The sequence below is a fragment of the Clytia hemisphaerica genome, unplaced genomic scaffold (assembly GCF_902728285.1).
Source record: "Clytia hemisphaerica strain Z4C2 unplaced genomic scaffold, Clytia hemisphaerica genome assembly, whole genome shotgun sequence".
NCBI lineage: Eukaryota > Metazoa > Cnidaria > Hydrozoa > Leptothecata > Clytiidae > Clytia > Clytia hemisphaerica.
In genome coordinates this window covers 1,643,564-1,661,392 of record NW_027104433.1, presented here as the reverse complement: position 1 = coordinate 1,661,392, position 17,829 = coordinate 1,643,564, and the positions used below count along the sequence as shown (strand labels likewise).

General features: G+C 37.1%; 2 protein-coding genes across 3 annotated transcripts; both read right to left on the bottom strand.

Moving 5' to 3' along the window:
- On the bottom strand, window positions 1–6,300 carry LOC136820709 (uncharacterized; the record flags this gene model as incomplete). Of its 2 annotated transcripts, none has more annotated exon segments than XM_067076924.1 (8): window positions 1–993; window positions 1,125–1,584; window positions 1,702–1,884; window positions 2,002–2,307; window positions 2,428–2,874; window positions 4,812–5,129; window positions 5,467–5,592; window positions 5,700–6,300. In XM_067076924.1, coding segments are annotated over 8 exon segments (3,096 nt in total). In that variant the 5' UTR covers window positions 6,040–6,300.
- Window positions 6,301–14,570: 8,270 nt separating this feature from the next.
- On the bottom strand, window positions 14,571–17,280 carry LOC136820666 (uncharacterized). Its single transcript, XM_067076864.1, has 4 exons — window positions 16,793–17,280; window positions 15,631–16,370; window positions 15,224–15,299; window positions 14,571–14,774 (listed from the first exon to the last, which is right to left on the bottom strand). The coding sequence occupies exons 1-3, from the start codon at window positions 17,264–17,266 to the stop codon at window positions 15,239–15,241; spliced, it is 1,275 nt and encodes a 424-aa protein (XP_066932965.1). The 5' UTR covers window positions 17,267–17,280; the 3' UTR covers window positions 14,571–14,774; window positions 15,224–15,238.
- Window positions 17,281–17,829: the final 549 nt, after the last annotated feature.

The following is a 17,829-nucleotide window of genomic DNA, read 5'->3' as shown; positions in this document are numbered from 1 at the left end:
TTCTAATAATTTTTAAAAATAGAAACACAACAATAGGATTACAATCACATAAAAAGTAAATACAGCATTTGCGTTTTTTACTTCGGTTGTTTTTCTTCTTCAGCATCTGAATCGCTGACAAGGCTGATTGGGTTGTTGATCTTTGTTTTTGTTTTACGTAGAGGTATTCTCGGCAGTTTAGGCTTTATTTCGAAGTCCGAAATATCTTTGTCTTCACCAGGAACAGCAGAAGATGGCATTGGTAGCTGCTTGGCTGGAGTTTTCTTTTTTGGTTCTACGTCACCTTCCGTCTCCGATTCGTCACTCAGCGAGATTGGGTTAAGAATTTTGCTTTCTGTCTTTCGGCATGGCTGCCGCCTGATCGTTGGTTTTACATCTTCCTCAGAATCGTCACTGAGAACAATAGGATTTGAGATCTCACTTGCAGTTTTACGGCATGGCGGCTGGCGTAGATCAGGCTTTATATCTTCAACAGCTGTCGAGGTAGTCGGTAGATCTGTTGGTAACTTCTGGGACTTCTGTTTTCTCTCGGGTAGTTCATCGTCACTGTCCGAATCGGTAAACAATAGTCTTGGCAACCCCTTCTTGGATGACTTTTTGCTTTTTCCATCCAAGTCACTTGGCGAACAATCGTTTGTTTTGGACTTTTTTGCTTGGTTGAGCATTTCTTCTTCGCTCGTCGAGGTAGTGAAATTTATGGAATCACTATCATTGTTTGTGTCGTTTCTCTTGTCAGCCGTCGCCCCATGTTGACGTTTACGTTTTAGAGGACTGAATTTGATTATTCTTGGCTGCGCCGAAGACTTTCCAACGCATTTATTCAATGGAGTGCTGGTAGTGACGGCTGGGGACAGTAATTGATCTGGTTCTGGACTTGTTGCTTTTTCTGGTGTTTCGGGTATTACTGTGGTTTGCTTTCTTGATTCTCTGATCAACCAGGCTTCGTAGAAGGTATCTGCACCACGCCACTTCCTTCTCTTTCTGATTAGGTATCTGTAGAGTAGAAAACAAAGAGAGCGTTATGATATGTTTATAGGTCAGCTAACCAGAAAAAGTTCAGCATTATCTAGGACGAGTTGTAACGTTCTCTCGCACTGCACATCTAAGACTTCTAATATTTTTACCTTTTTATGTCATCACAATGAATTGGCACTTTCTTCCAATCGTCTTCTGACATGTATGTCAACGTGTTGATGGCTAATCGGTAATGGGTTGTATTCTTCTCGGTACTGAACAGATTGTGTTCTTTTGACCACCGTGCAGGATTTGCTTCATCCGATTCCAAAAAGTAATAGTCGATGTCCTCATCATCAATAAGTGGATCGCGAATGATTTGTTCGTGGATCTGGCTTATCGCCGCTTGTGAACTATCCAATTCATCCTCTTCGTCGTGGAAATCCGAAAGCGCAACAAGTTTAGTGTGGGCTGCACCATCGTAATCGTTGTAAACCGCTCCTTCTTCTTCAGGGGCTCCAGTGGCCGGTGCAAAAACATATGCATCGTCACAAGTCTCGAAAAGTGGCGTTTCTTTTAACACTTCAGCACAATAATGGAACACTTGCATGCAGTTTGTTCGTAGCCATTCTAAAAAGCAAAGAAGTAAACTGACTTTTCAAAATGTACAAGTAAAAGTAAAGAAAGCATCGAAGTAAGTATGAAATTAACAGTTCTCTCTTTGTTTTTTAATGTAACACGACTCACTTGTAACACTTGAATCTTTCTTTGGTAGTGGCTTTGTCATGAAGACTTTTAGACGAGAATACACTGCGTCATGATCTAAGGAGATTCCAAAGTTTGGCAGAACGTTGGTCGTTATGAAGAAGCCCGAGTTGTACATCACTTTGGTCGCTGACGCGTGCTTTTGAGCTAGCATCACAAGACCACCTGAAACAATTAAATATCCTTGAGTTAGACTACTTACGAAGCTAAAGGTTTACAGTTAAATTAGCATCTTCCGAACAGAAAGCTTTTGCACATACTTAGTACTTTGAGGCTATTTACCTTGTAGAATTCGTTTAGCATCTTCACAGCTCAAAGAGTTGACGGTCCACTCGTCCATGAATACCAATTCAGTTTGGTTATTGATAAGATGACCAGCAAACTTCCCTTCTTGGGTAACACCCGCAATATTCTCTGTAGAAATGATTCCATCAAATGGTGCCGCCCAACTGGTCTTCCCCGAGTCCGATTCGCCTTGGAGAATTAGCTTGGGCTCTTTCATGGGAAATTTACGGTGTAGCAACAGCTGATAATACTTTTGTAGAAATTCTGTACGAGTTTTCGCATCGGGAAAACTGTTGAATATTCCTGAAAAAATAAAACCATAATTACACATCGAATCTGGAAATGTTAAAGTTAAAGAGTTGAATGTATTCTCAAAAGCTATTTCAACTTAAAATAACAAGAAAAAACGTAAGATTTACTAACCTTGAACAAATGGTCTTGGGTATGGAGTTCTGTCTTTGAGATACTGGTAACGTACGAATGCCCTCGGCGTGCAACCTTGGGGGAACTGTTTGATTTTGTAAAACCTTTTTTCTGATATCAGGAAAATTGTACCTTCTGGAAGAACTTCAATAATGTTATACAAAATTTTGATGGGCTTGATAAGTCCGCAATCAGGATCCGATAACAAGTTGCTGACTGCTGTAATGTGTGATGCAAGTTTGTTGGCAATCTTTGCAATTCCAAGAAGTTTCTTAAGATACTTTGGTACGGTAATGCAATAAACGTACGTGAATTGGCTGTCAGGAGCTTTCTTGTATATCTTTCCTTGAGAAATGGCATAATTCTTCTTTCTCATGTGCCTTTCGATATGATCAACAGCAATGCATATGGGATCAGTGGGAATAAACTTGGCTGACACTTCAGAAGCTGAAAAAGATTCAAGATGTGCTCTTTACCACTTGTATTGAAAAAACGACTGAGGTCAACTTGAAGCCTTCGAGTACAACTTCACCCTTTCTCTGACTTTTGTGTAATAACAAGTAACTACCATGCACTAGTGGGAACAAACAACCTTAATTTCTGGAATAAGATGGGAATAAGGAGGTCGCCATACCACCCAAACCGCCACTTTGACCTTTTCCTTAAGCTTCATGTAATAACAAGTAAACCCATACATTAGTGGGAACAAGCAACCTTAAATTTTGGAATAAGATGGGAATAAGGGGGTGGGCTCGCCCTACCACCCAAACCGCCACTTTGACCTTTTCCTTAAGATTCATGTAATAACAAGTAACTACCATACACTAGTGGGAACAAGCAACCTTAAATTTTGGAATAAGATGGGAATAAGGGGGTGGGCTCGCCCTACCACCCAAAAACCGCCACTTTGACCTTTTCCTTAAGATTCATGTAATAACAAGTAACTACCATACACTAGTGGGAACAAGCAACCTTAAATTTTGGAATAAGATGGGAATAAGGGGGTGGGCTCGCCCTACCACCCAAACCGCCACTTTGACCTTTTCCTTAAGATTCATGTAATAACAAGTAACTACCATACACTAGTGGGAACAAGCAACCTTAATTTTGGAATAAGATGGGAATAAGGGGGTGGGCTCGCCCTACCACCCAAACCGCCACTTTGACCTTTTCCTTAAGATTCATGTAATAACAAGTAACTACCATACACTAGTGGGAACAAGCAACCTTAAATTTTGGAATAAGATGGGAATAAGGGGGTGGGCTCGCCCTACCACCCAAACCGCCACTTTGACCTTTTCCTTAAGATTCATGTAATAACAAGTAACTACCATACACTAGTGGGAACAAGCAACCTTAAATTTTGGAATAAGATGGAAATAAGGGGGTGGGCTCGCCCTGCCACCCAAACCGCCACTTTGACCTTTTCCTTAAGATTCATGTAATAACAAGTAACTACCATACACTAGTGGGAACAAGCAACCTTAAATTTTGGAATAAGATGGGAATAAGGAGGGTGGGCTCACCCTACCACCCAAGCCGCCACTTTGACCTTTTCCTTAAGATTCATGTAATAACAAGTAACTACCATACACTAGTGGGAACAAGCAACCTTAATTTTTGGAATAAGATGGGAATAAGAAGGGTGGGCTCGCCCTAACACCCAAACCGCCACTTTGACCTTTTCCTTAAGATTCATGTAATAACAAGTAACTACCATACACTAGTGGGAACAAGCAACCTTAATTTTTGGAATAAGATGGGAATAAGGAGGGTGGGTTCACCCTACCACCCTAACCGCCACTTGACCTTTTCCTTGAGATTTTCATGTAATACAACAAGTAACTACCATACACTAGTGGGAACAAGCAACCTTAATTTTTGGAATAAGATGGGAATAAGGAGGGTGGGTTCACCCTACCACCCTAACCGCCACTTGACCTTTTCCTTGAGATTCATGTAATAACAAGTAACTACCGTACACTAGTGGGAACAATCAACCTTAATTTTTGGAATAAGATGGGAATAAGGAGGGTGGGTTCACCCTACCACCCTAACCGCCACTTGAACTTTTCCTTAAGATTCATGTAATAACAAGTAACTACCATACACTAGTGGGAACAAGCAACCTTAATTTTTGGAATAAGATGGGAATAAGGAGGTCGGGTTCACCCTACCACCCTAACCGCCACTTGACCTTTTCCTTAAGATTCATGTAATAACAAGTAACTACCATACACTAGTGGGAACAAGCAACCTTAATTTTTGGAATAAGATGGGAATAAGGAGGGTGGGTTCACCCTACCGGTGCAAGTACTTCTCCTTAAGATCAATGCAATAAGCAGAAACAGCTAGATACTATTAGGAATAAGAAAGTATCTTACATTCAAGTGTATCGGATACGTCCAGTGAAAAGTTGATTTTGAAGATTTTCATATCGTCAATTGTCTTCAGTATTTCTTCTTTTATATTTTCCGGAAGTGTTGGACGAATTTTCAATTTGGCAAGTGGTTCACCTTCTTCGAATTCAGAGAAAACTGGTTTTTCCAATAAGGATAGCCGATCTCGCTTGTAAGCTTTTATTCGTACGGCTTCCCAATAGAAATGCATGGCTTTGTTCATTAGTTTTGTTGAATTGTGATCTTTCAACACTTGACATAAAGATCTTGTATAAGCTTCTTCGGTGCCGATCTTTCCTTGCCCTGAAAGAAAGCGCAAGAGAATTGATTTACATAATTTGAAATAAAACCTGACAGTTTCTTTAATATGCTTTTCTATGAAAAAAACTATGATTTCTCCATTTCAAAGATATAATTTAGTTAAAATTTAAAAAACCCTAATGTGATTATTAATGAAATCTTGTTTGAATTTACCCATTTTACAGATAGAATTTAGTTAAATTAAATTATTAATAAAAATAGCCTAATACCATTGCGTAAGCTATTTCTTGTTCACATTGATAGTTAACATTTCTTCATTTTACAGATAGGATTTAGCTTAATTTTGGAAAAAATAGTCTTATGACATTGCTTTAGTTACCTCTTGTTTGAATTGGTCGGCAAGATGTGACATTAAGACCAGCAAGCATGATCTTTTTGGATATTTCGGTTTCAAATTTTGAGGCACCATGTTTTGTCGTGGACAGAGCAATCCAAAATGCCACCCCTGAAGTGATAAAAAATATTATAATTAGGAAATAAATTTCAAAGGGCGTTATAGGAAATTAATGGACGTCAGTTAAAAAATAAGAAATATAGAGAAATCTTCGTTACCTGGTATAAGCGAGTCGTCCTCATCGTAATCTTCAAATTCATTGTCATTTTCATAACCAACAACATCCCGTTTTTTCTTCAGCTCCTCTCTCAAATTGTTCGATTCCATTGCACACGTGCAAGAAAAGTATGCCACAACATTTTCAAATGAGTCAACAATATTCTCCAGCTCGAGACGCTTTGTATCGATATTATATGCAGCTACTCCTAGATCTTTTTCAACGACGTCCCATAAACATCGAATAGAAACTATGTAGAACCGATCTTTAAAAATTGGAATGAGGAAATTCCTCAATCCATTTCTTACAGTGCCATCTCTCAGTGTTCTTTGAACTGACATCTTGTTCACGCGAAGTGAACACTGTTTGATACTATGCCTTATTGGAACTAATTTTCGCGGGTTTTAATTTTAGCGTTTTTCGCGGTTTTTCGTCAAAATCGCGAAAATTTGATCCCGCGAAAAATTTTGAGAGTTGAAAACCGCGAAAATTAATTCCCGCGAAATACAATTTTTTTCAATTTTATCAAAAAATTTGAAAAATCCCTAGGAAAATGAAAGAAATTTGTCCAAAAAAGGGCAAAACCGCGAAAATTAAAACCCGCGAAATACAATTTTTCGGATATTTTTTTTCGACCGCGAAAATTAGTTCCCGCGAAAATTAGTTCCAATAAGGTAGTCGTATTTTTCTTACTATTTGGACTAGAAGTTTTTGTCTTAAAATAATTTTTTTTTTCTTAAAGTAAGAATTTCTGAATTTATTGTGTACGAACGTTTTGTCGTTTTGAAGCTACAACAAGTTACGAACTGAAAGATAGTCGTTTTATCGTTTCAAAGCTATCACTTACGAACTGAAAGATAGTCGTATCATCTTTTCAAAGCTATCACTTACGAACTGAAAGATAGTCGTATCATCTTTTCAAAGCTATCACTTACGAACTGAAAGATAATCGTTTCATCGTTTCAAAGATACAACAAGTTACGAACTGAAAGATAGTCGTTTTATCGTTTCAAAGCTATCACTTACGAACTGAAAGATAGTTGTTATTTTTAATCTTCAAGCAAATACAACTGTTACTTTGCTCGGAAGCTTGTCTAAGGCCTCAAAAACCTTAGGGTGACTTTTTTCTTGAAAATTTACAGTGCCAATATCATTTTCTCACAGAAAAAAGAAAGGTGGAAATATCAAATTGATTGGAAAAACAAAATTCGGTTCTATATATCTAATGTTTATTCGAAGCAACTATACTAGGATAAAAAGTCGAAAATTGAACAAACGTCAAGTCCTCAAAATATTTTTAACGTGATAGTACAAACAATTCACGAAACAAAAAATGACAAAATAATGTACAACTATTATATAAAACCTCTAGGTAGGTCCTAAAATCAACATAAATGACAGTTCTAGTTTAGTGTGAAAAATCATCGATTAATTATGAAATTTGGCGCATATAGTTTATGTTCACCAATCCTGCAAGATTGTTTGTCATCGGAGGGTTGGAACTCAAATCCAGAGAAGGCACAACTCAAGGCGATCCTCTTGGTATGGCCATCTACGCTTTGGGAATAACCCCCATGATGAATATCATGCTGATGGCGATTGCCTACAAACACAACAAGATGGTGGGTTTTGCAGACGATATCACCGCAGCAGGAGACATCCAGTCACTCAAACAATGGTGGGACCTTCTCCTTGAAATTGGCCCTGCATACGGATACTTCCCGCAACCATCGAAATCTTGGCTGATAGTAAAAGAAACCAAGCTCACCGAAGCAACCGAAGTATTCGCAGGTACACAGATTCAGATCTCCACTGAAGGTGAACGTCATCTAGGCGCGGTCATTGGGACAGACGAAAACAAACGAAACTACATCAACGAAAAGATCAGCAAGTGGAAGGATGAAATCATCCTCCTTGCTGACATAGCCGCCACATATCCTCAATCGGCATATGCTGCTTACGTTACAAGCTATCAACACAAGCTGACGTATTTCCTGAGAACGATCCCGGGTATATCCGAAGAAATCAAGCAAGTTGACGAAGTGGTCAGACATCGGCTGATTCCTGCTCTGGTTGGTGGTCACATCATCAACGATAAAGAACGCATCATGTTGTCCTTACCACCACGTCTTGGTGGCTTGGGACTAAAGATCTTCGAAGAAGAAGCTGAAAGCAACTTTCAAGACTCGATGAACGCCACAACAACTCTTCAAAATCAGATTCTGGGTTCGAATGACGAGAATCAAAAGTCCAGAAGTCAGCTTCGCAAAGAACGAGATCTACGAGATCAAGGCAAACTTCAACAACTTCTGGACGAATCCGATGAATCGACCAAACGAAAGATGGAAACTCTCAACCAAAAGGGGGTTTCAAACTGGCTGACGGTGCTTCCGATCAAAGACGAAGGTTACGAACTATCAAAACAAGAGTTCTGGGACGCTATACGTATTCGATACGATTGGCCCCTAGATAGAATCCCGACACATTGTCCGTGTGGAGCGAAATTCGATGTTGCTCATGCCCTCTCGTGTAAGAAGGGTGGCTTCATAACTTTGCGTCACAACGAGATTCGTGACATCACAGCAAAGCTGCTAAACGAAGTTTGCGTCGACGTACGAAAAGAACCTATCTTGCTTCCCATCGGTAATGAAGATCTCCCGAATCAAGCTAACAAAAGCAGAGAAGCAAGACTTGATATTAGCGCACTTAACTTTTGGACGCATGGTCAACGAGCATTCTTTGACGTAAGGGTTTTAAACCTTTTTGCTCAGCGACACATCAATTCCAAAGTTGAGAACTGCTTGAAAACGAACGAAAACGAGAAGAAGCGTATGTACGGAGAACGCGTTCGACAATCCGAAAATGGAACATTCACACCAATCGTTTTCGCGGCTAACGGTGCAATGGGCGTGGAATGCATTCGTTTCTATCAACGACTATCCGAGTTGTTGGCCGACAAGCGAAAGGTTCCTCAGTCAATCGTGACGAATAAATTGAGAACATTGATTTGCTTTTCACTTTTGCGTTCAACCGTAAGGTGTTTACGTGGATCACGGGGAAAAATATTCACCCCAGAAAACATTTTATAGATTATTATTTTACTTTTTATCTTTCGAGTCTTTTCAGTTTCTTGTCGTTCTGGTCTTTTCAGGTTGTTTTTTGTGTGTGTGGCCCACTTTTTGGGGTTTTTTTTTTATAGTGCAATATATATAAAAGTATAAATAGAAAAAACAGTACGGGTAACCACCCAGGAAAATTTAATTGTATATATCTTCTTTTGTGATTAGTTAAAATAATTATCATAATAATAAATTTAATGAAAAAAAAAAAAAATATATAGTTTATGTCCAATCACAGTTCAGGTTTTGAAGAGAAATGCTCTCTTACCAAATGGTAAACGTCATACACGCATTACACAAGCAACCCTAACGTTTCGCCAAGTTATATAAACTTCGGTAAAGGATCGAAAAAGCATCTATAACATAGATTAATTCATGATCAAAACTCCCTTTTCATCCACAGTCATTGAAATTCCCAAAACTGTTGTACCTCCTGAAAAGGAAGCAGAATGATACTCTGATCCATAAGAGCATTCAGTCTAATGAATTTATGCAGAGGAAATGCACTACATGTTCAGTAAAAATAGAGAAACTCTAGAGTTGCAACTTTAAGAATTGTTTTTCTTTTTGGAGCGAAGGAAATTCGCGAAGAACAATCCAAAGAAAATGATCAACTCGATGATGGAGAGGATAGAGGATCCAGTCATTAATCCAAGGCATCCACCAAAATTTGCAAACAAATCTTGCCATGTGTATTGTGGTTTCTCTGCCACAATCTCTAGCAAAAAGGATTGGAAAGTGAAAGCCAACTCCAGGAAATGGTCTAACTTCATAGGATTGTGGAAAAGCGATAATTTGATATCTTCATCGTAGCAGGGATCTAGCTCACAGAGGTTGTCGCATTTTTCCGTTAACGCATGGTCATTCTCTAATATGCTCAAGCAAGCTTGTCCAGTTTCATCATCAACAAAGGTTTTATTGGCAAACTTTTCTGGGTGTCGCATATGTTTCTTATACATAGCAGGTATTTGGCCGCACTTTTCGAAGACTGCTTCCCAGAAACAACCTTTTTGGCATTTCATGACTGAGTAATTGCCCTTGAATTTATTCAAACTGTAAGGACCACTCCCATCAACACATTCGGTAAAGGGAAGACCAAGGCGTGTGATGATTTTCTTTTCGATGTTGACGTAGTAAAATCCCTCACTGGCCCAGTAAACAGCTTCCGATGACTCGAAAAAGGTTTCGTCAACTGAATTCACGTACAGTTCAGTCCACTCGTTTGATGATAGACGGCGGTCAGCAGCGGCTTGGTATGAGAGTACGTCCGAAGGCATCTCCAGTACTTCACCAGTGATGGTAAAACAATCTGTCGTTTCGTCAAACTTCACCAAGTGATTTTGAGGGGACGCGCGCGCATAATTGGCTGAAATATTTTGAACTCTGACAAAAGTTGTTCCATTGTAGCCGCATGCAGTGAGATTTCTAGCGCAGTCAACAATACTGAAGTCAACTAATGTTGGGCGTTTAACTGGGGGCGGCTCTCCACTGAAACGCCTTCTTTCATTGGCGATAGCAGTATGGTCACAAATAGTGATAGCGGGAATTGGAACTTTCGATTGAGACACGATCTTAGTGCTGGTGCGGCTGTCATGTTCCAGGAACGCACTCCAGTGTTCCTTAGAAATAAGAACAGCAATAATAAATGAAGCGATAACCAGAATTGTCCACAAAACTTTGGCTGCAGTGCCACCTGCAGCAATGCGAGACAATCCGTGTATTGTTAAACCTTCTGCAAAATCTTTGTGACTTTCAATGACACTATCTTCTTCTGTCGACGCCTTCTTTGCTTCAAGATCTGTCAAATATTCCATATTGATATCTCCTTTCTGTTGGTAAACATCACCAATGAAGCCTTGATTGGCTTGACCACCACCAGAAGGTGACCTGTTTTTGATCTCCTTAACTTCATCCTCTAGGGAAGTTAGTTTTTCCTCTAGCCGAAGAGATTGTCTTTCTATTAGGCGTCTCAAGCTATGAATTTGATCTTCCAAGTTATCCCCTCTCATTATTAGGTGCTACCTTTTTGCCAGGTTGTAAAAAATAAATCAAAGTATGACCATGTTCGTGTCTTAAATTTCGTTTGATGGAAAATCTCGATTAATGTGTGGTTTTAATAAATGTCTGATGTTTTTTATGTATAATGAATCTAATAGAATTGACTTCACGCTATGTGACAAGTCAATAATGTTTCCTTTTATAAAACTTGAATAATCAATTTTCAGTTTTTTTTCTCAATATTTTGAATACAAAATATACACTTTTTGAACACCATTCAAACCTAAAATTTCGATTAATGTGTGGTTTTAATAAATCTCTGCAAATTTATGAATCCAATTATTGAATTGGCATGAATTGAAAAGCTAAAGTTATAGAAGACACCAAAACTTTAAGAAATGAATAAAATTAAATTTCAAGTTTTCACTTTTATTATTAATGTTACAGGGTTTGGGGATGTCCAAGCTATGAAAAGAAAACTAAGAATTATCTAAGAAACATGCTGAGGCTGAGAATGAGAAAATAAAATTTTTTAATTCGGTTTTTTTTTAAAACCTTTCATTCAAAACAAATGTTTTTTTTCTTTGCATGAAAATAGGCTGATTAAGTCAAAAAGTTTAGAAACATGTAAGAAACATTTGAGGCTCAAAAGGCCGATTTCTTAAGAAACAAAAAAACGTGTATCATTCAAGTTACAACAAGCAACATGCTGAATGGACCTACCTAATGATTAACATCAGATGAAAATAAGAAAAAAGTGACAATAATTGTACAAAAATTCAGAATGGAAAAATAAAGCTTGTGTGTTGAATATTGTAAAATGGTAAAAAGGAATTTCCCCAAATACGAAAATCACTTAAACTATTCAAGCCTGAAAAACCTTTTGAGCTGTTTTTGGCCCAAATTTGCCCAAAAGAATTTTCCTTAAAAATCTGACTCCGTCACATTTTGGGCATTGCCATTTTGCATCATTGTGCAAAAAATCAGAAAAAAATTATGAGTCAACATTGAGAAAAGCTATATTTTCTTATTTGGTTAAAGGGAATTTCCCCAAAATACGAAAATCCGTTTTTTAAAGGCGAATAAGAATTTTCCGGGAAAAACCACTTCAGCCATTCTTTAGAGAATCTTGCCCTCCATCTTTGTACAAAAAATCAGAAAAAAGTAATGACAGGATTTTGCACAAAGTCCAAAAAACCCTATTTTTAGGTAGTTTTTGGCCCAAATTTGCCCAAATAAATTTTTTCTCAAAAATCGGGCTCCGTCACGTTCTGGGCATCGCCATTTTGCATCATTGTGCAAAAAATCAGAAAAAACTAATGAGCCAATCCTGAGAAAAGCTGGTAACAGACAGACGGACGGACGAACGGACGAACGAACGAACGGACATGGGTTAATTTATAGAACCTCCACCGGGGTACCCGGAGGTAGGTCCAAAAATACAAAATAACAGGATTAGATACAAATCCAAGAAATATATACCGGGTGACCCACGAAAAATATAAGAGTTTGGAGGGTAACTGTGTCCGAAAAAAATTTTAAAAAAAATTGTATCAAAACAAACATCTTTCCTTTGATCATTTGCTATTTCTTTGTCTTTTCGTTAAGAAAAAAAGGGCTAGGGCTTGTCGCTATATTAATGCTAGGGGTCGTACTTTTCCAAATGAATAAATATGATTAAGGTCACCCGGTATCAACCGCAGCTGGCACACAACGTTGTTTCAACGTTTATCTAACGTTAACAACGTCCATATTACGTTAGACGAGCGTTGTGTGCCAGTTGGGACTGTTTTGAAATCAAAAATCAAAATCGCTTTAACTATCGAAGGCAATACAGCAATTCCAAAAAATTTGATGCATATGCTCTGAGATACACGCTTTTTTTTAAAGAATACACTCTATAAGAATGTCCGTGATGAAAATGGCCAAAAAATTAGGAATAATGCTAAGAATATCACCATCATGGAATTTGGCTACACAAGCTAAGAATTTTTGCGTCAAATAGCCGTCAAAAAAGTGGAACTACACCAAACGTATCATCAAAGTTGATCATGGATCATCCACTCCGTTGGTATTTTCAAAGAATGGTGGAATGGGTGTAGAGGCTGAGCACTTCTTTGGAGCGTTAGCTATATCTACAATCCGATCGTAGTGGAGCTTCCACCTCTCACATTATGATGAACTCGATTCGAACAGCTTCGTTTGCTCTGGCAACATTGAACAGATGAATAAAGAGAACATCGAAGACATCAACCGTCTCCTTGGAAAGCTGTAATTGGCCAACGAAAAGATCAAATTTTTGGAGAAAGAAAATCAGGATTTAAAGCAATTGATTCCTTCTTCCCTGGACCAAAAATGCAACATCATCAAGAAAAAGAATATCGAGGGTGGTTTGAAGAAGACATCTTCCACTTTGGCCAAGTAGATCATAAGGGATATTGATTATCGAAACAAGCTTATAAAGATTGCTGATAAGTCTCCAGCTGGCTGGGCCACGGTTAAGGAGTACGAATCAGATAGTGTAGTAGACGATAGCTCGGACGACAAAAGAAAGGTGAGATTGAGAAAGGTGCATTGCAGAAACAGAACCAGAACAAGAAAATAAAACCCAACTGTTCATCATCTATCATCACTAGATACAACTGACAGCAAAACAACCGCAGATAAATTTAAAAAAAAAATACAATATTACAGTTACGACGAATGAGGTCATCGCCCAAAACAGGAGCAAAGTCTCCCCTGATAATAGAAACGGACAATATCTTGCAAAAGTTCAAAAAAGTATTAGGTAGAAAAAAGATATAGAAAATATCAACTATTTTGAGAATAAAATGACATCAAAACCCAAATTGATCAAAAGATACAGCAATGCTAAAGAATTTTACATTCAAGGCACACCATCGTGTATATCACAATTATATGTGAAACACTAAACCTATAAACCTTAACCTAAAGTACACTATCTTCTGGCAGAAAAAAAGGAAAAATCAAAAAAATACCCCAAACAATGCTTTTTTGTTGTATTTCTAATTCATCCTCAGAAGGCACAAAAGCAAAGTGTGGACAGGATGCACCAGAAAAAGCAAGTTTATATGGAAATAAAACATTCATAAAACGCCCATAATTCGAAAGTCCCCATAACTCGAACGATTTACTGGTCCCTTGGGAGTATGGTTATTTTTGTCTCTGTTACTCAATCTCTCAATGAATAGAACAATAGGATCAAATAATTTAGAGCTCTTGGGTTACCTGGTTGGATCATACCGAAGACTTTGATACTTGATGACGAACACAGATGAAGAAACACATCAAAGTATGTTTAAAAATTTTTTTACTCAAATTGCAAACGAAAGTTCTTGATAATTCTGTCAAAATTTGAAAGTTCAACCAGCTTCTTTCTCATTTTTACTTATGCTACAAAACATTTTTGTCAAAAAACTCAATGCCTTATAGTCATAGGAAACTAAAAATAAAGGTAGTAATATTAAGTTATATTACAGCAGTCAGGTATAGTTAATCCTAGGATATAAAAGCATGTAAAGGGCTACTTAGACTACACAATATATTGACGAACAATATTTGACAATATCGTTTTTGGACCATAATGTACGATGTAAATAACAGGTGCTCTATTATGAAAAGCAATTTTCCTTCTGTAAACAATCCCCCGATATTGTTGGAATATTGCAAATCGAGCTGACAATGTATTGCAGACACCTTTCAATATATTTTCTGCACTCTAGCAATATATCATCAATATATTGCCTGACAATATATTGTGTAGTGTATGTAGCCCTTAACATTAGTAAAAGACTGATTCATACCACAGAGTATCATCAAAAGATTTTTGTCAAACGTAGTAACCAGACCGGTTCCAACCATTTCATACATCAAGTTTTAGCGTTCAGAACAAATTTGTCACCATTATAAGACGGTCATAAAAATTGCCAGTGAGCAGCCTATGAAGAAAGTTTGTCTTTATGATATTGTGATCAGTAAACTTTTTGAAGAGTAGATTTTGACATTAAAAGCTCACAACTCTAAGGAGCATGCAGGTCAAATTTTAGGTTAGGATATCTACGCTCTGAGGATCAAAACTTCATTATTTTAAGAGGTTTGTTGGACCTCAAAAAGCTTGTTTGAAGCTTTGCGTGGGTCGCAAAGTATTTTAAAGGTTTTGTTTTGATTGAAAGGTCTGATGATGTAGTCAAAACTGTAGTCAAAACAAGTGCGACAAGATTATAAAAAGATTTTGAAAAGATGAAAATACATTGAATAAAAAATCATTCCTCGAACAAAGGGGTTTTTACTGATACTCTTTCAAAGGTTTTTATTTTTAAAATAAGCTTCTTTTATTCCCGTAGAAAACCTTTAATAGTTTTCATAATAGACCAAAAAACAGAAATACCTTTCTTCGGGATTTCTATGTCGGATTTTGATTCTTAGATTCATCGATGGTCGATTGGACTGATGATTCTTTGACTCTAAAATGTATATAAGATAATTATTGAGACAAGGTTTATTTTTATACTTTCACAATCAAGAAACCATTCTTCTTCTTTTTATACTCTCCCCTAGCAAAGTGTCAGTCCAGCCTGCTAGTTTAGGCAATTACAAAAGGCTACATGAGATGTATTTATTTGACAGGTGGTGAACAATAATACACAAACTTTGAAAGTAAATCAAAGAATTGATAAAATAGGAGGCCTGATTTTGAATTTTGATTTTGAAATTTGATGACGTCATCTCATCAGGTGACAATAAAAAGAGTGGACTTTGTAAAGAAATATCAAAAATTAAAATAAAGAAACCAACCTTATCTTTAATGGAGAACCAGAAGTGGTAAGACTTTCAACAATCTTTCTCTTGGTTACAATAGATTTACTAGGGCTAGAACCGGAACTAGAACTCCCCTGCAGATGTGTGTCTTGTCTATTCATTCCCTTCAGCTTATTCCAAAAGGTAGGATCAAGGTTCAGTGTTACAGATTTCTTGGAAAGTTCAGATTGTAGACCAGCAGCCACTGATGTATTCTTAGTTAGTTTTTGGATGGTTAAATTGACCTTAACTTTCTTTAGTTTATCTTTTGTAGATTCTGGATCTGGTAGTTTGGAACTGCTGGCAATATTTTTATTTTGACTAGATTCTATTTGTACTTTATTTTTTAGTTCTTCTAGTGTAGATATTGTGACTGGTGCCTTTTCGCTATTTCTTTCATTTTGTTGAGTGTGCTCTGCTTCTTTTTGATCAATTAGTGAAGTATCTTTGGAAACTGAGAGAGCATTACTGGCTGAATGAAAATCAATTTCTGTATCATCACAGACTGTTGCTTCTGTATGCAAAGGTGATGATGTTTCAGAAACCGTAGAAGCCTCATTCGTTTGTTTACCAAGAAGTTTATCTATAGCTTTTTGTCGGATGTTCTTTTTGTCATCATCTGATAAATGTCTACATCTTTCCTCACGCACACTTTTCAATATTATGGAACCAAATGATGAGTCTAACATTACTTCAGGATATGATACTGGATCTAGAAGCTTTGAAAATTCAGTTTCCTGTAAAAAAAATGTAAAAACTCAGATGGAACATGAAAGGAGATGCCGATTTATGGTCCAGATTTCAAGGGTCTGTACCAGTTCAATATAAAAAGATTTGTGTGAATATTAGTTAAACATGAAGTTGGGCGTAATCAAATGTTCATTCAACAGAAAAGGCTTAGAATCATGATTAGTCATGCTTTGTAGGGTAAGGGATAAAAATATAGTGGTCGAAGCAAGTTTTTTTTGTCTATGGCAGAAAATATATTTTAAACAGCAAATTAGCACATATTCTAGATATTTTGGTGAAGAGATTGAAAAATTTTGAGACAGAAAAGCCTCTATACTTCACTGAAACGGAAATCTGTCTGAGATAGAAGGACTTTTAATCAACATTGAATACCACAGCAATTAACTTGTACAATGTATTTGACAATTACCTTAAGATTGAGAGATTCCATGCCATGTTCTGTTTCTTTGTCTGAGACGTTCTCCACCTTTGACTCTGATTCATCACTAGAAGAATCACAATCATCAACATCGTGTGATGTGGACTGGTTCATTGGCTGTGAAGCATAGCTCACGCTTTTTACTTCTTTCATAAGATCTCTGTGGTAAGTTTTGACCAAGATTCGTCCATTATTTATTGCAGTTGTAAGTTTTTTCTGTTTTTCTGCATAACAAGTCACTCGTCTCTTGCAGTTTTTACACATTATAGGAAAATCTAAACGGTCTATTCGTATTGTGAAGATCTTTTCTACCGTTTTTCCATAGGTGGTAACTACCCCATCTTTGATAAGTCTATTACGATAACAAGAAGATGTTTCTCTTTGACATAAAAAACAGATGGCGTTTGCTTCTGATGATAAAAACTTTATTATTTTAGTAGCAGAATTTTTGTTTAAAGATGACATTTTGATTGTGTATGATATCTGTAAAGAAAAAAAGGAAAAATAAATACAACTTTAAACTCTGTAAAAATGGAAAACCAGATTGAATCTTAACTTTGATTTGCCAATCAATTTTCCGAGATATACACCATATCTCCAACAGATCTTGATAAAATGGAAACATTCAGACATTAGAAAGAAACTGGGTCATTGCCTGCTTCAATTCAATCAATTCAATCAGTGCTACAAATAAGGAAATTTCATTTGGCTGGTAATTTTGCAAGTGTAGTGTGAATAATTTAAGTAGGGGATTGGGGTTCTAGAGGGTTAGCCCCTTTTACATATACGACAAGATTTTCAGAAGTTCTTGTGCATCAACTCACAGTCTCTTGGGAGGCCCCCAAAGCCGCTTTTGTGATGGCGTGATAAGGACTTTTCTAGCGTGATTATTTTAGGCGTACTAACTTTCACGAGTAGAAAGTTTCGCGATTTTCACGAATTTTGGCCCTTTTCGCGAAAGTAAATGTCTTTAAAAATTCTTGACAAAATAAAAAATCTGTAAAGCTTCAAACTTTGAATAGAATGAA